Raw genomic sequence first — 26,067 nt, 5'->3', positions numbered from 1 at the left:
CAAATTGGTCACCAGTGGTCAATAGTTTAATCAATCATGCCTACATAATGAAGCCTCCATGAAAAACCCGAGAGGATTGGGTTTGGAGAGCTTCCGCATAGCTGAACACATGGAGGTTCCTGGATGGTGGCCCCCAAGGAGGGCATGGAAGCTCCCTGCCTTTCTCCCATACCTTGTGCTATGCAGCTCATCATCTGCATCCTTTGTACTATCCTTTATAATAAACCAGTCATTATAAGTAAGTGTTTTCCCAAGTTCTGTGAGCCACTCCAGCAAATTAATCAAACCCAAAGAGGAGGTCAAGGAAACCTCAACTTGAAGCCCATCTGTCAAAAGTTCTGGAGGCCCAGACTTGTGACACTATCTCCAGGTAGATAGTGTCAGAATTGAATTAGAGGACACCCAGCTGATGTCTGCTGCAGCGCTGATGGGGAGAGCCCCTCCCACACACACGGAAGTCTTCTTCTGTGTGGATGATTATTGTGGTGTGAGAGCAGAGAAAAAATGGTTTGAGTTTTCTCCAAACAAAAATCATCTCTGAATTGGGGGTTGGGAGGTTTTTAGGGCACCTCAAGTGCATAGCTGGAGTGAGGGTAATAGCAGGTCCGGCCAGATCCCGGGAGAAGAAAGAGGTGGCCTGAGAGGCCCCCAGGGGTGGCAGCAGGAGCCAGACTGCAAGGATCTAGGGACAGGTCAAGCAGTGTCAAACTCCCCTGAGGGTTTCCCTGACAGGGATGAGAAGTCCTGTTCTGGGGCCCCTCCCCCGGTACAGGGTCTGCTGCCTGGGGCTGCGAGGCAGCCTAATGCGCAGGCGTGGGGCAGGGTCTGGTGTAACTGAAGGTCCTGCCTTGCCTTTGGAAGAGTCCCACTGTAGCAGCCTGTCCTCGCATTGACCTCCCACCCTCTACCCACGCCTCGCTGTTGTCTCATTTCTTCCAGAAGCGCCAAGAACCAGAACCAGAACAGCCACCCAGACCAGAGCCCCATGAATTAGGTCCCCTCAATGGGGACACAGGTGAGTAGCCAGCCCCACAAAGGCCCCAACTGCCATCTATGAGGTTCCTACCTTATAATCAACACAGATGATATAGCTGCTGAAATATCTCATGAGATCTCAGATAGGTTACCTTAATAGGAGTATCGTGTCTAAAATCAGGGAGGTAATTAATAGTCCTGACCTGTGCTTCCCTATTCTAGGCTGTTGATACCACACCTAGAGTGCTATATATGTTTCTGGAAAATACATTTTTAGAGGGATCCAGAAAAAAATTGGAGGGAGTACAATGGAACAAGATCAGACTGGTGAAGAATATGGAAAACATGTCCTATAAGGAACAGTTAAAGAAACAGAGAATGTTCATCTGGAAAGAAGATGTCACTATAGGGAGGGAGGGAGGGAGGGATGGGAGCAAGGGTTGCAAAACTGTTGGGTGCTATGCTTAGTACCTGGGTGACAGGATCATTTGTATCCCAAAACTCAGCATCACCCAATATACCCAGGTAACGAATCTGCATGCGTACCCCTAAATCTAAACAAAAGTTGAAAAAGAAAAGAAAATATATATATATAAAATAAGTTAAAATCAATTTTAATTTGTAATGGATCATGTGGGAACCTTCTAACTTGAATATCTAATTTTCTTTTTCAAATGAGTAGAGCTAAATACAATGAAATAATATTTATTTTGTTTTCTTTTCTTTGAAATGTCCATGGTACGAAAATAAAAATCACTACATCCAGAAAAAAAATATATGTTGCCATAAAACAACAGTTTTCTCCACATGTCTGAAGTGTCCTAATGGAGAAGAAAGATGAGCCTTGTTTAGTGTGATACAGAGGTCAGTATTAAGGCCTCAGGGTAGCAGCAACATGCAGGCAGAATTCAGCACAATCTCAAAGAATTTTTTGTGTGGTTGTTGATTTAAAATCATCAGAGCTACCTGGTAATAGGAGGAGCTCCCTATCTCTGAAGGTGTTTAGTTACAGCCTAGAGGCTGTTGGGAATATTGTAGGTGAAGTTCAAGTACCGCATAAGTAATTGGACCACAAAATCCAATCTGATTATATATAAGAATTATCCAGGCCAGGTGCGGTGGCTCTTGCCTATAATCCCAGCACTTTGGGAGGCCAAGGTGGATGGAATGCTTGAGCCCAAGAGTTCAAGATCAGACTGGGCAATATGGTGAAACCCCATCTCTACCAAAAATACACACACAAAAAATTAGCCGGGAGTGGCGGTGTGCCTGTAGTCCCAGCTACTTGGGAAGCTGAAGAGGGAGGATCACCTGAGCCAAGGAGGTTGAGGCTGTGGTGAGCTGTGATCGTACCACTGCACTCCAACCTGGGCAACAGAGCAAGACCCTGTCTCAGAAAAAGAAAAATTACCTGAAGAACTTCAAAGATGAAGATTCTAGGGACCTACCACAGACCAACTAAATAAAAATCTCAGATTTTTATTATATATATATAGTATATATATTTTATTTATTAGTATATATACTATATATATTTTATATATATACTATATATTTTATTAGTATATATAATATATATACTATATATATTTTATTATATATACTATTTTTTATATATACTAAATATGCAGAAGCTGCATATTTAGTACATATATATAACTAAATATATATATTTACTATATATAAATATATATATATTTAGTAAATATATATATTTTATATATAGTAAATATATATATTTACTATATAGTAAATATATATATTTAGTAAATATATATATTTTATATATAGTAAATATATATATTACTAAATATATATATTTACTATATAGTAAATATATATATTTACTAAATATATATATATATTTTTTTTATTTTTATTTTTTTGAGAAGGAGTTTCACTCTTGTTGCCAGGCTGGAGTGCAGTGGCAGGATCTTGACTCACTGCAACCTCTGCCTCCCAGGTTCAAGCAATTCTCCTGCTTCAGCCTCCCGAGTAGCTGGGATTACAGGCGCCTGCCACCATGCCCACCTAAATTTTTTTGTATTTTTGGTAGAGACGGGGCTTCACCATGGCCAGGCTGGTCTCGAACTCCTGACCTTAAGTGATCCGCTCACCTCGGCCTCCCAAAGTGCTGGGATTACAGGTGTGAGCCATTGCGCCTGGCCTATATTTCCTTTTGTGCACAAGCAAGCAGGATAAGGTGGTAGTTAGGAGTATTTGCTGTGGAAACAGATTGTGTAGGTTCATATCCCTGCTCCCTTAATTTTGAACTGGGTGACCTTGAACAAGTTGCATGACTCATCTGAGCCTCAGCTTCCTCGTCTGTAGGATGAGGGTAATAATATTACTCACGACTATAGGGTAGCTGTGAGGAGCAGGTGAGTCATCCCTCTGAGGCACTTGAACAGTGCTGGACATGTTGCAGGCATGGTAAGCTCTCAGTCCTCCTATCGTGCTTTTATTATTTTTATTGCCATTGTTTCCTGATTTAATCATCTCAGCCTCACTCATGTGGTAGGTGCCATAATTATCCTGATCCCATGTATTAGGTAACTGAGGCACAGAGAGGATGGCCACTGCCTTAGGTCATACCTAGTATCTGATAGACTCAGTGTGGCATTGGCAGGGCCTGTTTTGGAGTTTCCCGAAGCAGGGGCTAGACTTCCTGTTTGTGTTTCCTTCCTGCTCTCAAGTAGCACCCTCTACTACCAGCTGAGGAGACGCTAAACGTGAGGGGCCACAAACTCAGATGCTCATGGGCCCCAGCAGGTAAAGCAAATGACATGTGGCCCTTTGTATACATTTTTAATAACAGCAGGAGGTGAAGACTGTAGCCAACTGCAGAACCCTATCCTGGCCGGCCAAAGAGGAGGCAGCTGCTTCTGGCTCCAGCCCCTGGTTGACATGAAGGCATACATTGCCAGTTCTTCTTTGGATTCTTCAAGAAAAATTGGAAATCAGAATTATTAAGTAAAAGCTTCCCAGTTATTAAGTATCAACAACTAATTTTTAAATTATTATTATTATTTTAGAGACAGGGTCTCGCTCTGTTGCGCAGACTGGAGTGCAGTGATGCAGTCATAGCTTACTGCAGCCTTGAACTCCTGTGCTCAAACCATCCTCCTGCTTTGGTCTCCCTAGTAGCTGGGACTGCAGGTGCATGCCATCATGCCCAGCTTTTTTTTTTAGAGATAGGGTCTCACTATGTTTCCTAGTCTGGTCTCCAACTTCTGGTCTCAAGTGCTCCTCCCACCTCAGCCTCCCAAAGTGCTGGGAGTACGGGTGTACGCCACCATGTCTGGCCAGCAACTAATTTTTTAAAAAATGGGGTAGAACAGGGAGACCAGAGGACAAAATGAGACCATTGGCTTATTCCTTGAAAGAGGATCTCCAAGTCCAAAGAGACTCGAGGGGCTGTCTCTGGAGACTGGTCCCACCCGAAATCATTCTTGAGGCAGAGACCAGCTCATCCCTTAGCCCCATTTCCCACACTCTCTCTGCCAGCTCTGACTATACTTCCACTCTGTGAGTTTTTTTTTTTTTTTTTTTTTTTGCTTTTTCATCTCTAGCTATAACTGTCCAGCTCTGTGCATCAGAGGAGGCTGAGCGGCACCAGAAGGATATAACCAGAATTCTCCAGCAACATGAGGAGGAAAAGAAGAAATGGGCACAACAGGTAAGTCCAGGTGCCCCCACCCCCTGTCTTTCTCATGCTCAGCTAACTTTGGTGAATCCCAGAGTGAGTGCCCACCTTAGGTTTTTGTTGCTGTTGTAAGAGTCCCTTACTCATTTTACCAGGAAGGGAGTCCTTTATCTGTTAAACACATATTTTTATCAGGGCACTGTGTGCTGGGCACATTGGTTAAAACAAGCAGAGCTGGCAGCTGCTTTCACGAAGCTGAGAGTCTATTTGGGAAGAGTAAAAGCTGTTGATGCCGCTAGATTAATTGCCTTTCTGGGCCCACCTCATGGTTGGGTGGGACCACGGAACTCGTTCTGGCTGATGCGTTATAGGAAGAAGAACCAGTGTCACTTCTAGGGCAAGCATTTAGTTGCCAGTTCAAGACCCCCAAGGTCTTTCTGTCTAGCTAAGTGACGGGACTGCTGTAATGGCCACTCTATCAGCCTGATCTCTGGATGATTATCCCTGGATAATCCTGGATAATCCCTGGCAGCAGAGCTCCCTGCCACACAAAATGGGTAGGTAGTGAGGGCAAAGTAAACATTTTGTCTTAAGCCACTGAGACTTCGCCATTGTTTGTTATGGCAGCATAATTTAGCTTATCCTGACTGAGATGGGACATCAGATGCTAAACGCAATTACACAGAAATACTTACTGCAAATATAAGTGCTATGAAAAGTTTACAGTGCCGTGAAAGGACGTAATAGAACCCTTAACCAAGACTGTGGGATCAGAGAAGGCTTCTCTAAAGGGATGACACTGAGGCTTTAAAATTACCCAGAAATGAAAATTGAGGGACATTCTACAGAATTTCCAGCCTATATTAGTTAAATGTCAAGGCCATGAAACATGAAGAAAGACTGGGGAACAATTCTAGATTGAAGGACACTAAAGTGATGGGATGACTGAATGTAACCTGCAGCCCAGGATTTCCTTTTCCTCATTCTAACTTGGTCACTCACCCTTCGCCTCTCTTTGCCTCCATTTCTTCCTTTACCAGAGGGAATGGGTAGAGCAGCAGGAAAGATTTGGTGGTGTACACAAGTTTTCTCTAAATTTTCTTTAGTTTAAATTATAAATATGAAATATGTTCAGGGTAAATATTCAAAATTCTGAAATTTAAAGTCACTCCTTTAAGATGGATCTGGGCCAGGCATGCCTGTAATCCTAGCACTTTGGGAGGCCGAGGCAGGCAGATCACCTGACGTCAGGAGTTCGAGAACAGCCTGGGCAACATGGCGAGACCACCGTCTCTACAAAAATACAAAAATTAGCCCAGCCTGGTGGCACATGCCTGTAATCCCAGCTACTTGGGAAGCTGAGGCAGGAGAATCGCTTGAACCTGGGAGGCAGAGGTTGCAGTGAGCTGAGATCACACCACTGCACTCTTGCCCGGGTGGCAGAGAAAGAATCCATCTCAAAAAAAAAAAAAAGCCTCCGTAGTTATAAACTAATCACTCTATTAAATCGCATGGTTATTTTTTACTGAAAGATTTTCTGCTAGATTTTATTCACCCAGTCGACTTGCTGGGGGAGATTACTATGTGCGGGGAGGGTGCGGCCTCGGCACTGCCAGGGGTACAGGGAGAAATCGGGTCCAGACCCTGCCCTCAGGTGTTCGCTGGGTGGAAGGCTGCGGTGAGTGCCCCCACACACATTAAAATGGTTTTAGCTTAGACGCATTTTTCAGAAACACAACTTTTATGAAAGGTAAGTTAACTGTATGCAGCTGCCAGTCTTTAGTTTGTTTTGGTAGAGTTACCATGGTAATGTCATTTGGCCCTGACCATTACCTGTGGAATCCTTAACCTTGAGACTTGTAAGGGCCCCAGGTATTGTCAAGTTGAGTCCCTTCATTATACAGTGGAGGGAGCTCATTACCCAGGAACTCAGTGGTATGCTGGGGCTAGAACGCCTTTAAGTCATGCCTTGCCTCTGGATATGCCCCATCAGCTGTACCTTACAGGTGGCAAAGGGACTGGAAAACATCTCAAGTGCAGGACAATGAGAATGGCTGGGAGGGTTCAGCCTGGGGAAGAGAAATGTTGGGAATACGGGCCACTATGCTCAGATCTCTGAGGGGCTGCCTGGGTTGAGGGAACAGTCTGGCTCTGTGTGACCCCAGAGGGCAGCTCTGGGACCTGATGGTAGAAGTTGGAGGTCACTTGCAACAGTAAGCCTTACGCAAGCAGAGAAACACCATGGGAGGCTTCCTGCCTTGAGTAAGCATCAGGATTAGAATACTCCTAAATCCTTTTCCATGTGGATAATTACATGGGAACCCCCTGCTAAACCCTAAAGAAGGCAAATTCTGCCACGCTTGCTATGTCTTGGAAGTCTTGTGTCCTTTCTGGGTGTGGCATTCCCATCCCTCAGAGGAAGGGTTAGGACTCTGGTCACCAAGTTCCACGCAGGCCCAGGTGAGGGGATAAGAGATGCTGTGCTGATCCTGCTCAACCTCAGTCCTGCCCGGGACTCTCTGCCCCCAGGTGGAGAAGGAAAGGGAGCTAGAGCTTCGAGACAGACTGAATGAGCAGCAAAGGGTCCTGGAAGGAAAGAATGAAGAGGCCCTGCAAGGTAAGGGTAGAGATGTTCCACTGGCCAAGGTGTGGGGGGTGCTTCCTTCTGGCCCCACCTGCCCAGTTCACCTGGGCACTCCCACTGTTCCCTCCCTGTCTGTCTGATCCACAAGCAATTGACTCAAATCTACAGGATCCTTGGCCCTAGAGGGGTGATGGACTTTTCCTTTGGGGCATGGATTTAAGAGGCTGGCATCAACCTTTCTTTTTCCTTATTTGAGAGGTATTTTTTTCTTTCCATTTAAAAAGCAATCCATATTTATTAAGGGAAATTTGGAAAACCCAGACAAATAGAAGAATTTTTAAATACACATATTCCATCCCCACGATGATGGTAGCTCTTATTTATTGTTAGATAGATTATTTTGAAAAATGACTTTCTTTCCTCTTATATCACCAAAGGTGATCATCATAGAAAATTTGGAAACTGTAGATTAGACAAAAAGATCTTACAGCACAGTGGTTAACGTCTCATTCTTGGCTGGGCATTGTGGCTCACGCCTGTATTCCTAGCACTTTGAGAGTCCAGGGTGGATAGATTGCTTGAGCCCAGGAGTTCAAGACCAACCTGGGCAACATAGCAAGATGCTGTCACTATTAAAAATAAATAGACAGATAGATAGATATCAAACTTTCCAGTTTGGTAAGATAGATAGATAGATAGATAGATAGATAGATAGATAGATAGATAGATAGATAGATAGATAGATCAATCTCATTCTCTAGAGCTCCAGTCCCTGGGTCTAAACTTCAGCTCCACTGTTTACCAGCTCTGTAACCTTGGAGAAGTTACTTTACCTCCCTAATAGGTTGTTTGTAAGAATTAAACAATTTAATGATAGATAGACAGAGATAGAATTTAGAACAGTGCAAGATACTTAGCAATAATTCATAGCACTGATTTTAGTATTGAGAAAATTTAAATCATAATTCCACCCAGAGTTAGCCACTGTTACCCCTTTGAAATAGATTCCTTCCATTTCTTTTTCTGTATATATACATAGAATATACATCTATACACACACACTTTGGGGAGAGGAAGTGAATTATTTTTTCCACTTTGTGTTGCATTAGCATCCTGTCATTAAACTCTTCTATACCAAGAGTTTTAGTAACTACATAGCATTCCAATATGCACCCTTGTTCATTTAACTGAGTCCCTTTGTTAGGCATTTAGGTAATTTCAAGATTTTTCTCATTGTCTATAACAGCAATGATACTTACATAATCAACCCCGGTTTTATAAAATCTTTGTCACATTCATGATTTCAGCGTTAGAATAACATCCTAATAGAATTGGTGTGGTAAAGTTTATGTATACATATTTTTTATTTTGGTAAAATAGACATAAGATTTACCATTAGTGACATTTAGTACATCCACAGTGCCATCACTCCAAAAGGAAACTCCCACCCACCGAGCAGGCACTTTTTTTGTTTGTTTTGTTTTTGTTTTTTTGTTTTGTTTGTTTGTTTGTTTGTTTGAGACAGGGTCTCGCTCTGTTGCCCAGGCTGGAGTACAGTGGCACGATCTCGGCTCACTTCAACCTCCGCCTCTTGGGCTCAAGCAGTCCTTGTCCCTCAGCCTTCTGAGTAGCTACAGGTGCATGCCACCATGCCCAGCTAATTTTTATATTTTTTTGTAGGGATGGGGTTTTGCCATGTTTCCCAGGCAGATCTCAAACTCCTGGGCTCAAGTGATCCGCCCACCTCGGCCTCCCAAAGTGCTGGGATTACAGGCATGAGCCACTGTGCCCAGCCTAAGCAGTCACTTCTTATCTTACCACTAGCCCCTGGCAACCACCAATCCACTGTCTGTCTCTATGGCCTTGTCCATTCTGGACACGCATATAAACGGGATTGTATAACCCACATGATCACCCACATCTGACTTCTTTCACCTTGGAATGTTTTCACCTTGAAATGTTTCCAGGGCTCATCTGTGTTGCAGCATGCATCTACACTTTGTTTCTTTTTACGGCTGGGTAATTTGCCATTGCACAGACACACCACACTCTACCCATTCATCATCAGTTGATGGACACCTAGGCTGCCTCCACCATTTAGCCACTGTAAATAGTGCCACTAGTACAAGCACCTACTTGAACAGCTGTTTTCAGTTCCCCCTGGGTGTACACCCAGGAGAATTGCTGGGTCATACGATCATTCTGTGCTTAACTTTTTGAACAACTGCCAAACTGTTTTCCACAGGGGCTGTACCACTTTATGTTCCCATCAGCAACCCACAAGAGTTCCAATGGTGGCACATCCTTTTCAACACTTGTTATTTTCTGCAACACCTGTTGCTATCCTAGTGCACATAAAGTGGTTTCGCATTGTGGTTGTGATTTGCATTTCCCTAATGCCTAATTCTGTTGAGCATCTTTTCATGTGCTTCTTGGTGACTTGTGTATCTTCTTTGGAGAAGGTTATGTATGTTACTGATGTTACTGAAATTGACCTTGAAAATGCTTTACTGATTTTTCCTTTCATCATCAGTATTCGCATGGCCTTTCCCCAGAATTATTTATCTTCTTAAAACATGGCCGTGGCTGGGTGCAGTGGCTCACGCCTGTAATCCCAGCACTTTGGGAGGCCGAGGCAGGTGGATCACAAGGTCAGGAGTTCGAGACCAGCCTGGCGAACATGATGAAACCCCGTCTCTATTAAAAATAAAAAAAAAATTAGTCTGGTGTGGTGGTGTGCACCTGTAATCCCAGCTACTCGGGATACTGAGGAAGCTGAGGCAGGAGAATTGCTTGAACCCGGGAGGCAGAGGTTGCAGTGAGCCAAGATCTCACCATTGTACTCCAGCCTGGGTGACAGAGCAAGACTCCATCTAAAAAACAAAACAAAACAACAAAACACATGGTTGTGATTATTTTGTATGTAAAAGTGTATATCCTGTTCTTTTCATTTAACATTGTATCAAATATGTTTCCAAGTAATTATGCTGCTACTAAAATGTTTATAAAGGCAAGACCATAAAGTACATGGCTTTCCTTATCTCTTGTGAGTCTAGACCTCTAGATCTCAAAACAGCTTTTGCATAATGTTGCCCGTATTTCACATTATGTCCTTAGATTTACCCAGATGGAATAACTAGAACAGAGGTCTGAATGATTTTAAGAATCTTGAAACATATTGCAACATTAGCACACATTATTGCAAACATTGTGAAATGGAATTAAAGTCCTTGCCTGGAAATTGAAGAATTGTGGTTTTGTGGGTGTGGGTGTGTGTGGGTGTGTGTGTGGGTGTGAGTGTGCGTGTTTTTTTTTTGTTTTTTTTTTTTGAGACGGAGTCTCACTCTGTCCCCCAGGCTGGAGTGCAGTGGCATTATCTTGGTTCATTGTAACCTCTGCCTCCCGGGTTCAAGTGATTCTTCTACCTCAGCCTCCTGAGTAGCTGGGATTACAGGCACCTGCAACCACGCCTGGCTAATTTTTGTATTTTTAGTACAACAGGGTTTCACCATGTTGGCCAGGCTGGTCCCGAATTCCTGACCTCATAATCCGCCTGCCTCGGCCTCCTAAAGTGCTGAGATTACAGGCATGAGCCACCTCGCCCAGCCGAAGAATTGTGTTTTAATAATACCATACCCTGTTGAACTGGGGCTATCACTCAACCTCCTTGAATCTTGGTTCAGTTTCTCTATCTCTAAAATCTACCTTCTGTACCTCACAAGACTTTATGGGAAAACAACTTTATTCTCCAAGCATTGCTTTGATATTATTTTTAGTGTTACAAATATATTAATAAGAAGAATTTCCTACTGTAAAACCCAGGGGAGAAGAGATTGCCTGTCTTGAGTTCTTCCCATCAGTCAGAATTCTTCTCTAGTTATTTTTAAATTGCTTGGCACATACTAAGTGCTACATAAGTCTATAATGAATGAATGAAAGCACAGGATGGTGGAAATATATGAGATTTTATATGTATGGGGAGAGGTACACAGATAACCAGGAGAGACTAGTGGTGATTTTCCACATTCGATGACCCTTTGTTGTCTTTTTTTTATTTTTTAAATTATCATATAGTAAAATTGACTCTTTTTGAGGGGATGTGCATTTTCATAAATTCTAATGCATGTATAGATTCTTTTTTTTTTTTTTTTTTTTTTTGAGATGGAGGCTCGCTCTGTCACCCAGGCTGGAGTGCAGTGGCGCGATCTCGGCTCACTGCAACCTCCGCCTCCTGGGTTCAAGCAATTCTTTGCCTGAGCCTCCCGAGTAGCTGGGATTACAGGCACGTGCCACTATGCCCAGCTAATTTTTGTATTTTTAGTAGAGACAGTGTTTCGCCATCTTGGTCAGGCTGGTCTTCAACTCCTGACCTCGTGATCCACCCGCCTTGGCCTCCCAAAGTACTGGGATTACAGGCGTAAGCCACCGCGCCCTGCCGCATGTATAGATTCTTGTAACCATCGCCACAATCAGGATTTTTCAACCCCTGAAACCAGGCTGGGCAACAGTTTTATCACCCCCAAAAAGCTGTCTCAAACTGCCCTTGTGTTCACATCCTTCTCCCACCCTAACCCCTGGCAATTACTGATCTGTTCTCCATCTCTGTAGCTTTGTCTTTTCTAGGCTATTAAATGAAATAATAAAATATGATTTTTTTATATTGGCTTCCTTCACGCATCACGATGCCTTTGACATTCATTCCAATTGTTGCATATCTCAGTAATTCATACATTTTCATTGTGGAGTTATATTCCATTGTTTACTCATTCACTGTTGCAGGACATTTGAGGCAATTATGAATAGAGTTGTTCTAACATTCATGTGCAGGCTTTGTGTGGACATAGGTTTTCATTTATCTTGGGCGAATACACAGGAGTGGGATAGGTCATATGATAAATGTATGTTTAGCTTTATGAGAAACAGCTAAACTGTCTTCCAGAGTGACCACTATTTTATATCACCATCTGTGATGTATGAGTTATACCGTTGCTACTTCATGCCAATACTTGTTGTTGCTGGTTTTTTATTTTAGCTGTTCTAATAGGTGTGCAGTAATCTTCACCATAGGTTTAATTTACATTTCAGTAACAACTCATGTGCTTATTTGCTGTCTACATATCCTCTTTGGTCAAATGTGTGTTCAGGTCTTTTTCCCATTTAAATTAACTTGCTTGTCCTTACTGTGGAGTTTTGAGATATCTTTACATATTTTGGACAAGAGTTCTTTGTATTTGCACATATTTTCTCCTAGCCAGTGGGGTGATTTTTTTCATTCTCTTAATAATGTCTTTCACAAAGCCAAGCTTTTAATTTTGATAAAGTCCAATTTATTTTTTTCTTTGATTATACTTCTTATGTCATGTCTGTGAACTCTTTGCTAAATCCCAGGTAACAAAGATTTTCTTCAATGTTTTCTTCCAAAGCCTTATGGTTTTATATTTAGATCTAAGATCCATATAATCATGTGGTCTTTCTCTCTCTCTTTCTTCCTCTTTTTTCCCTCTCCTCTCTTCTCCTGTCTTCTTTTTTCTTTTCTTTTCTTTCCAACAGGATGTCACTCTGATGCCCAGGCTGGAGTGCAGTGGTGCTATCTTGGTTCACTGCAGCCTCCACCTCTGGGGCTCAGGTGATCCTCCCACTACAGCCTCCCAAGTAGTTGGGACTATAGTGCACATCACCATGCCTAGCTAATTTTTTTTTTTTTTTTTTTTTTTTTTTTTTTTTTGTAGAAATGAGTTTTTGCCATGTTGCCCAGCCTGGTCTCAAACTCAAATGAACCACTGGCCTTTCCCTCCCAAAGTGCTGGGATTGCAGGCGTGAGCCACCGCATCTGGCCTGGTTTTTCTTTAGATGGTTAATATAGTGGATTACATTTGTTTGAGTTTTCAAATATAGTTATCCCTAGGTATCCATGGGGAATTGATTCTGGGACCCACTTTGGATACCAAAATCTGCAAATTCTCCAGTCACTTATATAAAATGGTGTATTATTTGCATATAACCTATGTACATCCTTCCATATGTTTTAAATCATCTCTAGATTCCTTATAATACCTAATACAATATAAAAGTAAGGTGAATAGTTGTTAGACTGTATTTTTATTTGTATTATCTTTTATTGTTGTTTGGTATTTTTTATTTTTATTTTTTCAAATATTTTTTTATCCACACTTGGTTGAATCTGAGGATGAGAAACCTGCAAATAGAGAAGGCTGACTGCATTGAACTAGCCTTGCATTCCTGGCATAAGCTCCACTTGGTTGTGTTATATTACTCTTTTTATGTATTGCTGAATTTGATCCTCTAATGTTTTACTGAGAATGTTTGTGTCTATGTTCATGAGGAATATTGGCCTGTAGTTTTCTTACACTATCTGGTTTTAGTATCAGGATAAAGCTTGCCCCATGTAGTAATGTCCCCTCATCTTCTCTTTCTGGGAGAGATTATATAGAATTGGTGTTATATCGTTTTTAAATGTTTAATAGAATTTTTCAATGAAATAATCTGTGCTTGGGCATGTCTTTCAAAGTGTTTAACAACAAATTCAATTTCTTTTTAATATTTAAAGGAATTTCAGGTTATGTACTTCACCTTGGGTGAGTTTTGGTCATTTTTTTTTTTTGAAGAATTGTTACATTCATCTAAGTTGTTGAATCTAGGTGCATAGGATTGTTCAGCATATTTCCTTAATATCATTTCATATATCTGCTGTGTCTGTAGTGATATTTCATTCCTGATATTGGTCATGTGTGTGTTCTCTTTTTTCTTTGTCAGTCTTGCTTGAGATTATCAATTTTATTAATTATTTCAAAGAACCAGCTTTTGGTTTCATTGATTTCCCCACCCCACCCCCCTTATTTTACCATTTTCCATCTCACTGGTTTCTGTTATTTTTATTTCCTTCCTTCTGTGTGCTTGCTTTATATTTGGTTAGCTTTTCTTTTTTTTTTTTTTTATTTCTTTTCATTCTTCTTCTTTTTTTTTTTTTTTTTTTCCCTGAGACAGGGTTTTGCTCTGTCTCCCAGGCTGGAGTAAAGTGTCATGATCATAGCTCAGGGCAGCCTCAAACTCCTGGACTCAAGCAATCTTCCCACCTCAGCCTCCTGAGTAGTTGAGACTATAGGTACCCCACCACACCTAGCCAGCTAATTTCTAAATTTTTAATAGAGGCAGGTCTCTCTATGTTACCCAGGCTGGTCTCAGCAGTCCTCCTGACTCAGTCTCTCAAAGTGCTGGGATTACAGGTGTGAGTCACTGGGCCTGTTACCTTTTCCTGATTTCTTCAGCTTAGACTATTGATTTGAGACCTTTCTCCTTTTCTAATATAAACATTTAAGCTATAAATTTTCTCCTAAACTCTGCTTTACCTGCATCCTGCATATTGATGGTTTTATTTTCATTTTGTTGAGTTCAAAATATTTTCAGTCTTATTTTCCTTGAGACTTCCTCTCTGGCATTGAATATGTGGAAATGTATTTCCAAGTGTTGGGAGATTTTCTGGTTCTCTTTCTGTTATTTGATTCCCAGTTTGATTGCATTACAGTCAGAGAACATAGTTTGTATTTTGCTGCTTTTATAGTTTGTTAAGGTTTGTTTTATGACTCAGGGTATGGTCGATCTTGTTTCATGTATACTTGAAAGGAATGTGTATTCTGCTATTGTTGGGTTGAGTATTTTAGAAATAAATCAATTAGATAAAGTTTGGTTAATGGTAGTATTCAGTTCTATATTCTTGCTGATTTTCAGGCTGTTTTATGTGGAATGCTGAGGAGTGTTGAAGTCTCCAATTATAATGCATATTTGTCTATGTCTCCTTTCAGTTCTTTATCTGCAAATCATATAGCTACTATGACTTTGTTTTGATTAGTGTTTCTTTTTCCACCCTTTTACTTATTACCTACCTATAACATCTATTTAAAGTGGGTTTCTTGTAAATAGCACGTAGTTAGTTGGAGGGTGTTTTTTTTTTAATTTCAACTTTAATTTTAGATTCAGGACACACATGCAGGTTTGTTACACGGGTATAGTACATGATGCTGAGGTTTGGGGTATGAATGATCCCATCAGGTGGGTTTTTAAAAACCCATTCTGACATACTCTGTGTTTTATTTGGTATGTTTAAGCCATTTAATTTACTGTTGTTATTGATAATGTTGATGTTCATAATGTTGGGTTGAGGTCTACCATTTTAGGATGTGTTTTCTGTTTGTTCTCACTGATCTTTATCCTCTGTTTTCCCTTTCCTGCTTTTTTTTTTGAGTATTTGAACATTTTTTAGTATTCCATTTTAACTTATTTATTGTCTTTCTTACTGTATCTCTGTATTTTTTTTAATGGTTACTCTAAGAATTACAATATACTTAACAATCTACTTAGAATTCCTTTTTTTTTTTTTGAGACAGAGTCTTGCTCTGTCACCCAGGCTGGAGTGCAATGGCATGAGCTGGGCTCATTGCAAACTCTGCCTCCTGGGTTCAAGCGATTCTCCTACCTCAGCCTCCCAAGTAGTTGAAATTACAGGCACCCACCACCAGGCCCAGCTAATTTTTGTATTTTTGGTAGAGACCGGGTTTCACCATGTTGGCCAGTCTGGTCTGGAACTCCTGACCTCAGATGATCCACCCACCTTGGCCTCCCAAAGTGCAGGGATTACAAGTGTGAGCCACCACGCCCGGCCTGGAATTGCTATTTTACCACATCTAATGGAATGTAGAAAGCTTACCATCATGTAGGTTCCTCCACTCTCCCATTTTTGTTACATTTATCTCATGTATTACATCTACATATATCTAATGCCCCATCAGACAAGGTTATAATTTTTGCATTTAATCATCAATCATATTTTAAAGAGCTCAAGGGAAGAACAGTCTATTGTATTTACTTAGGTCTTTACCAGTTCTGTTACTCTTCCTACATTCTTGAAGTTTCAAGTTTCAAGTTTCCCTCTGGTTTCATTTGAAGAATTTCCTTTAGCAATTCTTTTAGAGCAGGTTTGCTGGTAATGAATTCTAAGTGTCCTTCATCTGAGAATGTCTCGATTTAATCTTCTTTCCTGAAGGATATTTTCACTGCATATGGGATTCTGAGCTTTTTGTTATGGTTTTGTACTCCAAAAGAAAGCAGGAAAGAGAAAACAGAGGATAAAGATCAGCGAGAACAAACAGAAAACACATCCTAAAATGGTAGACCTCAACCCAACATTATGAACATCAACATTTTCCAGCAGTTTTTAAATTTTTTTCTTCTGGTCTCTAAGGTTTCTAATGAGAAACACACAGTTATTCAAGCTGTTGTTCCCTATACGTAGTGTACCATTTTTATCTGGTTCCATTCTACACCTTTTCTGTGTCATTAGCTTTTGGAAATGATGTTGTCTGGGTGTGGATTTCTTTGGGCTTACTTTGGAGTTCAGTGATCTTCTTTAATCTGTAGGTTTATGTTTTGGCAAGTTTGTGGAATATTCAATCATTCTTTCTTCAATTATTATTATTATTTTTTTTTGCACTGCGCCCTTTTTCCTCTAATTCTTTGGCTGTGATGATAGAAATGTTAGCTATTTGGGCATTATCTTACAGGTCTCTGAAGCTCTGTTCATTTTTTTTTCTAATCTTTTTTTCTCCTCTATTGTCCAGATCAGATAATTTCTATTGATCTATCTTGAAGTTCACTGGCTCTTTCTTATCATCTCATCTCCATTCTGCTATTGATTTCACCTAGTGAGTTTTTATTTCACTTATTATACTTTTTAGTTCTAAAAATTTCCTTTTGGTTCTTCTTAATAACTCATTTATTTGCTAAGACTTTCTGTTTTTCTATTATTCCTAAAAGTATATTCACTCTTACTTTCCTTTTCTCTTTTTCCTTCTTGCCGTCAGTGGCAGAACACCCATACTTCTTGGAGTCTTTTTACACTGACTACCGTAAAAACTCTGTTGATAATTCCTACATCTATAGGATCTCAGTTTAGGCATCTGTTGAATATCTTTCCTCAAGGGAGTTTTTCTTCTGCTTCTTTTTAGGTTGAGTAATTTTGTATTGTATGCTGAGAAATTTGGGGTTGTATCCTGGACATTTAAAATATCTAAATACGTGAGATTCTGGGTTTGTCTAAATCTGTTGGGTCAGTGGTACTTCAAATTCTGGTCTTCTTGCTCAGTCTGCTGCTACCATTTACTTTTCAGTCTGCAAATAACTGCAGAATTCATTCTGTCCAGGTTTTATAGCTACATTCAGTAGGAAAAACTGGATGGAGTGTGCTTCCTTCATCTTACCTGAAACCAGAACCTGTCTTGATAGGCAAATTAACAAATTAGGCCAATAATTTTAAAAAGTTAAGGCTGTAATTTTTATGTGATAAATTGATATTATATATTGATAAATATTATATATTGATAAATTCTTATAAATTTTTTACTACTCTACCACAGTTATATTACTGAACATTATTTTTTTCTTCTTTTTTTTTTGGAGACAGAGTCTCTGTTGCCCAGGCTGGAGTGCAGTGGCGTGATCTCAGCTCACTGCAACTTCTGCCTCCCGGGTTGAAGCCATTCTCCTGCCTCAGCATCCTGAGTAGCTGGGACTACAGGCTTGCGCCACCATGCCAAGCTAATTTTTGTATTTTTAGTAGAGACAGAGTTTTGCCATGTCGGCCAGGCTGGTCTCAAACTCCTGGCCTCAAGTGATCCTTCCACCTCAGCCTCCCAAAGTGCTGGGATAATAGGCATGAGCCACCGCACCCGGCCTTGAACTTTATTTTTTTCATCACTGCCAGATACCTGGCTCTTTGGCTGTATTAAACTTTCCTGTCTCCTCTGTTCTATTTCCCATTCTGCCCGTTGATTGTCAGTTGCCCATTGTCTTTTTTCAGCTGAGACAAGGTTGGAATTTTCCAAAAGGAACTTTATGAAGGAGATGGGATGATACATACAACTGTATTGATTTGGGGAATGACGATAATTTCAGCTGTGTACAGCACCGCCCTGTCTGTAAAGCCCTTGCACGTCCTTCTCATGTGATCCTCAAATGACCCCTTTGAGACAATCAGATCCAGTTTATTGATCCCATTTCACAGTTGAGGTAACTGGACTTTTAGATGTCTGATATGATCTTCTCAAGGTCTCTCAGTTTCGGAAAGGCAGAGCCAGGACCAGGTGGATTTCCTAGCCACAAATCCAATGTACTTACTGCAGTTTTGTGCTTTAGTTTGACAACTAAGGATTTAATGATTTTGTGATTTGGCTAATCCAGTTTACAAAGCATTGTCCTATGCATTTTCCGTGGCCCGAGGTGGTCTTAGGTGAACGTGCTTCCTGCAAGATCTTTGGATCTTAGCCTTAGTGAGGTGTGGATGGCACCCACAATCTGGTAGCGTTCCTCCCAGGCTATAGTTTATTTCAATTTCCTTGAGGTTTTATTAAATACCTAGTACATTTCTGGCACAGCCCCCAAGCAAGCCTAGGAGACAGAAGGATGAATAAGACCGTTCCTAGACTCCTGGCCTCTATGGGCCCCAGTTAAATATCTGGACCTTCCTGGCCACCAAGGGGCCTGCCAGAAGGCTTTGGGGAGAAGTGTCTGAGCTTATGGAGTTCTCCTTTCCCTACAGTCCTCCGGGCCTCATATGAACAGGAGAAAGAAGCGCTTACCCACTCTTTCCGCAAGGCCAGTTCTACCCAGCAGGTGAGAGGGGCTGGGTCGTGTCAGTCTTGGATGAGGGTAAGCGAGGACCAATGGGAAAGCAGCCTGGAGCCCCAAGGCAGCCAAAACTGATTACGTGTGCCTAGGAGTGAGGGGCTGAGGTGATTGCCTTCTGTGTATCCAGGCCCCTTGATGTGGTAACCAGGCTATTACCTCAAGAGGACTGAGTGTGAAATTGAGTTGGGCCTATTCTTCCAGGGACTGCTGGGGAGATCTTGGAGAGGCATGGGCCAAGTGCCACAGTGTGATTGGATTCATGGGTGGATGCACAGGGACCTGTGGAAGGATGCAGGGAAGCATCTGACTCAATGTGGCTGTGCAGGAAAGATTTCCTAGAGGGAGTGAGATCTAAGCTGGAGTCTGAAGGATGGGTTGGAATTCTTTGGTAAAGAAGGGTAGGAAGGGTGCCTCAGGCAGAAAAAAAGCAATGTGTTCAAAGACATGGAGGAAAAAGGAAAAATATGGAATACCTGAGGAACCGAAAGATGTCCAGGATGCCTGGGGTATGAGTTTCAGTGGGAGAGGGGACTAAGGCTGAGAACGTGAGCCAGGGCCAGAGTGGGAGCCAGTGAGCCACCTTAAGGGGTTGTGCTCTAGCCTAACGGTAGTGGTCACGGTTCAAGTAGAGAAAGTTCTTGGCAGTGAAACAGTTTGGAGGAAAGAATGTACCCTGCAGCTGGGGGAGTATTGTGATGTTTGGCTGCAGGAGAGGATGTATAGAAGGAGCAGTGAGAGGCGCGCTTGGAAAAATTCATTGAGCCTGGTTTGGATGGGTTTTGAATGCCAGGCTAACAATCATCTTTTATAGCAGGACATTGTTCCCTGCAGTACGGGGAGCCGGGGAGCCGTTAAAGGCGTTAAAGCAAGAGGTGGGGTTGGTATGTTCCTTTCATCTCCTCTCCTTCTCCCTCTCCTTCTCCTTCTCCCTCCCTCTCCTTCTCCCTCTCTGTCCCCCTCCCTCCCCCTCCCTATCTCCCTCCCCCTCCCGTCCCCCTCCCCTCCCCTCCCGTCTTCTTTTCTTTCCTCTTTTCTTTTCTCTTCTTTCTTTCTCTTCCCAGCATGCAATTCTGCACTGTAAGGGCTGGTAGATCTCAAGCAGTGGTCGAAGTATGTTGATCTTGCATTGTCATGTAGGGTAGCCCAAAGACACATTGAAGAACCTAAAACTGTTCTCCCTCTGGGATGTGGCGAAGTTCACCTACAGCATTTATGAGGCAGGCTTTGATTGTCGCCATCCCACTCCCTGCTCCAGGAGACCATAGACAGACTGACCTCACAGCTGGAGGCTTTCCAGGCCAAAATGAAGAGGGTGGAGGAGTCCATTCTAAGCCGAAACTATAAGAAACATATCCAGGTAGGTGGCAGCACCCTGGGCGCTTTTCCTCCTTGAATCTCCAGGGAGGTCAGGGCCGGGCAACAGGAAAGACCAACCCCTCTTCAAGGACAAGACTCAGACCTGGCACTCTTACCTACACAAGGGCCTGGAAATAAAAGAGTTCCCATTTCACCGATGGGAAAATTAAGGCCCAGAGAGCAGCATCTGGAATAGTAAAGTGCTCACGTTCTGGATTCAGAGAGAACTAGGTGTACATAGCAAACCTGCCACTTAGCACACGTGACTCAACCTGTCCGAACCAGTCTCCTCATCTGTAGTGCTAGTACATGTCTCAAAAGGTGACATTCGGATACAGGGAGATAAAGCATATTAAACACTTAACATGGGCTGAGAGAGGAAGGTGGGTGACTTGTGAAAGTCCAACAATGAGTTGCTGGCAGAATGGGAAGGAGGGAGGTAGCCTACTGGCCTAATGAGGTCACTCTGTCCCTGTCTAGGATTATGGGAGCCCCAGCCAGTTCTGGGAGCAGGAGCTGGAGAGCTTACACTTTGTCATCGAGATGAAGAATGAGCGTATTCATGAGCTGGACAAGCGGCTGATCCTCATGGAAACAGTGGTCTGTGGCTGGGAGTGGCTGGGGGATGCAGCCTCAGGCTCCCACTTTCTGGGTGTTTCCTTTGTAAAGCATGCAGAGGGGAGGTGGTTTGAGGAGGTCCCAGCCTAGTTCACTCCAGCTTTGACCTGCCACCTGTGCTGACCACTGAGCATGGTCTGTGGCCAGGCTGGGTCAAGCAGTGGCTCCTTATCATCTGAGTCCTGTGCCTTTTGAGGCTACTGATGTTGCTGTAGCTTGGGTGACACTAGGGCAGGTAGCATTGAGAACACGGGAGGACAGAAGCCTCAGAAACCCTAGGGTTGAATCTAAGCAGAGATTATGTTGCTGTAGAAGAAGTCTCCCTGGCCTCCTGTGTGCCATACAACTTATAATTAAAAAAATAAAACTAAGGAGTTAACAAAAAGCTGCTGACTTTTAATTTTGCCACAAGAGAATGTCTTAAAAAAAAGTCTTACAGGCACTACCATCTCATATCACCATCTGTTCTTTTCTCAGGAAGGAAAGAGGGTGGGAGGGAGATGGGGAGCCAGGGTGTGTGCCCAGGGAGCCCTGGGGGCTTGAGTCACATGACATGGAATCACCCACAGGGCTTTATTTTAATCAGATCATTTCAAACATTCTGTATAGATTTTGTTCGCGCATTTTTGTGGAAACACATAACAGACAAACTTAATTTTATTTATATAGATCATATCCTTCTGACTTTTGGAGAACAAAACATATTCTTCCTTCCATGAACTCATGATGAAATGAGATGGTAGGGCCTGTAATTTTTTTTACCATTCTCCTGTGGCAAAAAGCCAGCAGCCCTTTGTTAACTTTTTAGTTTTATTTTTTTCTAAGTTACCTTATTGCTCCATGAAATGTAACATCTAGTCTAGAATGAATCAGTGCTTTCAGTGACCACAGATAAGAGGGAGGTGACAGCACACATCGTGCACCGTGAGTTTGGCAGCTTTCTGAGCTCATTCTCATTGTTATAGAAAGAGAAAAATCTGATATTGGAGGAAAAAATTACAACCCTGCAACAGGAAAATGAGGACCTCCATGTCCGAAGCCGCAACCAGGTGGTCCTGTCAAGGTAGCTGTCTTCCTGCCTCCTTTACTCCCATCCCCACCCTTTTTGCCAAAATTCCCAGCTGGGAGAGTCTTAGAGGGGCCTGAGGAATGGACTGACAGGTGGGCCCAGGGCCTATTTAGGAAATGTGGCTCCTCTTTCCCTGGGAGTCAAGAAACCCAAGGGGGCAGCTCTGCTCAGAAACCAAAGTCCCAATGCCTTGATTAGTATCTGTTTGTCTCTGTCCTGGCTGAGTGTACTCTGTGGGAAAGCCCAATATAGGGAGGAGGAAACAGGAAATTTATAGTGCACCAGGCCTAAGTGGAATGAATCAGTTCTTAGGGCTTAGTAAATAAGAGCTAGTATCATGTGTCAGACATAATTTATTGAATACTGTACATATTTTCTCATCTAATCCTCATAATTACTCTAAGAGCTGGGTCCTATTCTTCTTCTTCCCATTTTACAAATGAGAAGACTGAAATTTAAGAAGAATGAATAACTTATTCAAGATTATATAGCTAAGTGGTAGAGCAGAGATTTGGAGCAGCTCAGAACTGCCTGCCTGTCTGTGAGGCCCCCGCTCCTTGGTCAACAGATTGAATTGCCTCTTGTATACAGGCCAACAAGGAGGGCAGTGAGGACCCTGCAGCAGGCTGCTGGTCCATCTAACGAAGGCTTCCTGGGGGAATGGGTTGGTCTCTGTGGCAGCTGCTCCCAGTAGGCAACCCTGGGCTCTGTGTGCATCCACAGGCAGCTCTCAGAAGACCTGCTTCTCACGCGTGAGGCCCTGGAGAAGGAGGTGCAGCTGCGGCGACAGCTCCAGCAGGAGAAGGAGGAGCTGTTGTACCGGGTCCTTGGGGCCAATGCCTCGCCTGCCTTCCCTCTGGCCCCTGTCACTCCCACTGAGGTCTCCTTCCTCGCCACATAGGGTGCAGGGCCTGGGCCCACCACGACGCCTGAAGTCACAGCTCCTTCCAAGGTTTTTCTGGAGAAGACAGCAGGAGCCTCTCAGTTCTTTTCCAGGAAGGAACGAGGGTGGGAGCGAGATGGGGATCCTGGGTGTGTGCCCAGTGAGCCCTGGGGCCTTGAGTTACATGGAATCACCCACAGGGTTTTGGAGGCCCCGAGAAGCGTCTTCCCTTGAGTTGGCCAAGGGAATAAGCAAGAGGAGACATGTCCTCCCTCCCCTGGCACTCTGTCCCAATCCGAGAAGTTCCGAGGCTTTCCCAGGGGCAGTCTGTGTCACGCTGGCCATTTGACATAAAGGAGACAGCCCCTGGTCCCAGCTTGTCAGCTCTGCTGCCAACTTGCTGACTTGTCAACTTCCTCTAGGTGTTTCCACTCCACCCTGGCCTACTCAGAGCCTCAGTTTACCCCTGCATTAAAATGGTGGGGGGACTGGTCAAAGGACTCTTATGTCACTGCAGTGTCCCATTCTAGGATTGTCTGAAGGCCAGAGTAGGGGTTGGGGGGAGTGTGGACAAACCCTGCAAATCAGAGTGGGGAAGGTGAGTGGTGGAGAGGGGGTCTCTGAAGGCCCTTGGGGCTGACAGGGCCAGGCAGCCTCCCCAGCTGAGGCATCATTCCTGGGCCAGAGTCGTGTCCACCAAGGGACAGTAGCCAGAGCTCCTCTTCCTTTACCAGGCAAGGCGCATCCCCTCAGCCCTCCTGGCCCTTCAGTCTTGGTGCCACCTGGGCACAGGGGCAAGCTTGGTGGTTGTGAGTCCATTCATCTATCAGAGCTGGAACCTCATCCCTGCACAGATGAGGAAACCAAGGCATGGAGCAGTTCCCAGAGTCAGATCTAGATCTCATCTGTCATCCGGGTCTTATCCTTTGCTCTGTTTTTCTCTTCAGGCTCTGGAAAATCAGATCTGTGACTTAATCTTCCTCTCCCTGACCCTCACCCACTTAGTTTCTTTTTCACTCCTGCTCCCTGCCTTAACTCCTCCTCCCACTGCCCCTGATCCCAGGCCCAGGCTTTTACAACCTGGTGCTCAGCTTCCCCATAAGTGAAAAGGGGTGGCTAGAGTAACTAACCTCAGCAGGCCATCCAGTCCTGATAGTCTGTGGATTTCGGATCCTTCTCAGGAAGCTTCATGTCTAATGGAGACTATAATTATAACTCCTGTTCTGCATAGAGCATTTGCATCAAAGGGTTTCCATACCCCTCCCTCCCCTGGTCCTCATAAGATCCTTGAAGCAGGTTCCTATTCCTCATTGGCAACACGGCAAACAGATCACAGGAGTCAAAGGGCCTTGCTCAAGGTCCCCAGCTTCAGCCCCAGGCCCTAAGCCAGCGTCAGAACAGTCAATCTGCATTTTTCGTCAGTCATTCTATAGTGACATCATCCCAGATTGCCTTCTGTATTCCCCTGTGTACAGTCTCCTTCTGTTTCTAGGTTTAGAAGTTCAGAGGTGACTGTGTTTCTCCATTTCCACAGCCAAATGGGGGAAGAGGTGAGGCTAGGGGAGTGCTGTGCTGATTCTCCAGCCATGGTCAGACAGGTCACCCAGGAGCCTCGAGGAAAGCCCTGGAGGGAATCACATGTGTACTTTTTCATGAAGCTTTTTGCAAAGCACATCTGCGATACACTAGTTTATTGAACTAATGTCCAGGAGTAGACATGATTGGTGGCCAAGTTATTTGGGGACACCTAAACAGATCAGTGACCTGAATGACTTCTCAGAACCTTTAATATGCCAATGTGTGTGGCAAACTTACAAGAAGGGAGCTAAGTATCCAGCCTCTCCCAAACCTCTTTGAACAAAGCTTCTGTCCCTCCCACACCTCTCACCTCACAGGCACATCAGGCTGCAGAATGTGCTTTAGAAAGCATTGTTTTAGTCCAGGCGCGGTGGCTCATGCCTGTAATCCCAGTACTTTGGGAGGCCGAGGTGGGTGGATCACAAGGTTGGGAGATTGAGACCATCCTGGCTAACACGGTGAAACCCTGTCTCTACTAAAAAAATACAAAAAATTAGCTTGGCATGGTGGTGGGTGCCTGTAGTCCCAGCAGCTTGGGAGGCTGAGGCTGGAGAATGGTGTGAACCCAGGAGGCGGAGCTTGCAGTGAGCCAAGATCGCGCCACTGCACTCCAGCCCGGGTGACAGAGCGAGACTCCGTCTCAAAAAAAGAAAAGAAAAAAGAAAGCATTGTTTTAATTGAGAGGGGCAGGGCTGGAGAAGGAGCAAGTTGTGGGGAGCCAGGCTTCCCTCATGCAGCCTGTGGTGGATGTGGGAAGGAGATCAACTTCTCCTCACTCTGGGACAGACGATGTATGGAAACTAAAAAGAACATGCAGCACCTTATTTATGTGACTTTTGTGTTTTTCTGGGAGGGTGGGGAGGTGGGCCTTCACAAGGACTTCTGCCAATGGTGGGGATCTCTGAAGAATAAATCTGGGGCCTGGGTAGCCCACTCGTGGTTCTGGGCACTCTCCTCAAGCACTAAAGCCCCACTGGCCCTTGCTTTGCCCTAATTGTGGATGTGGGGCCTGGGGCTAGGGTGAAGCCTGGATTAAAGGATGGCCTTCAAAATAGACCAAGGCTTGGAGTGAGGCTGAGGTTGAAGTAAGTGGTGAAAACAGAGGGATGGGGTGGGAGAGAGTGCGAGGAATGAATGAGAAGGCACCTTCTGCACTGCAGGACCCCTCTTTGGCATCAGAAACACTGATGTTCCCACAGGTACCTACCCCTGATTCTGCCTATTGCTCCACATCCAGATGCCTGCGGCCAGGGAGGGAGCTAGGAAGGGGTAGAGGAGACACGAGGACCTCGAGTCACGTGGACATCGGTGGTGGCCAAACCAGTGCCCTGAAGGTTGGTGGCCCAGCAGGTGTAGACACCAGCATCCCTAGCCCAGGTCTCCTCCACATACAGGGTGCCCTCTGCCTCCTGCTGTACCTGGCTCTCCCCGTGTACCACATGGGCCCGTTCACTGATGTAGAGTGGTTGGCCCAATGGTAGGGGATAAAAACCGACTGTCCATCAGCTGCCCCAGGTGCATCTCTGACTCACACACCAGGGTCAGGTAAGAGGCACCATTTATCTCTTTGGGGAAAGGAGAAGTGACTTGCCCAGGGTCACACTTCAGCTTGGTGTCAGAGCACCTTAAAGGCCAGGTTCTTTGTGAAAAACGTTAAGCTT

At 43.7% G+C, this 26,067-nt stretch overlaps 1 protein-coding gene across 1 annotated transcript in view; it reads left to right on the top strand.

The window, feature by feature from the left end:
* The window catches only part of CCDC69 (coiled-coil domain containing 69), a 42,942-nt gene extending 17,712 nt beyond the window's left edge, over positions 1-25,230 (top strand). Inside the window, exons 2-9 of the mRNA XM_055386245.2 lie at positions 940-1,015; positions 4,548-4,654; positions 7,151-7,238; positions 18,814-18,887; positions 20,158-20,259; positions 20,739-20,858; positions 21,842-21,939; positions 22,669-25,230. Of these exons, the coding sequence (XP_055242220.2) occupies positions 940-1,015; positions 4,548-4,654; positions 7,151-7,238; positions 18,814-18,887; positions 20,158-20,259; positions 20,739-20,858; positions 21,842-21,939; positions 22,669-22,846 (843 nt within the window). The 3' untranslated portion in view covers positions 22,847-25,230. The remainder of the gene's footprint in view (positions 1-939; positions 1,016-4,547; positions 4,655-7,150; positions 7,239-18,813; positions 18,888-20,157; positions 20,260-20,738; positions 20,859-21,841; positions 21,940-22,668) is intronic.
* Positions 25,231-26,067: the final 837 nt, after the last annotated feature.

The sequence above is a fragment of the Gorilla gorilla genome, chromosome 4 (genome assembly GCF_029281585.2).
Source record: "Gorilla gorilla gorilla isolate KB3781 chromosome 4, NHGRI_mGorGor1-v2.1_pri, whole genome shotgun sequence".
Lineage (NCBI taxonomy): Eukaryota > Metazoa > Chordata > Mammalia > Primates > Hominidae > Gorilla > Gorilla gorilla.
This window is presented reverse-complemented; position numbering and strand designations above follow the sequence as displayed.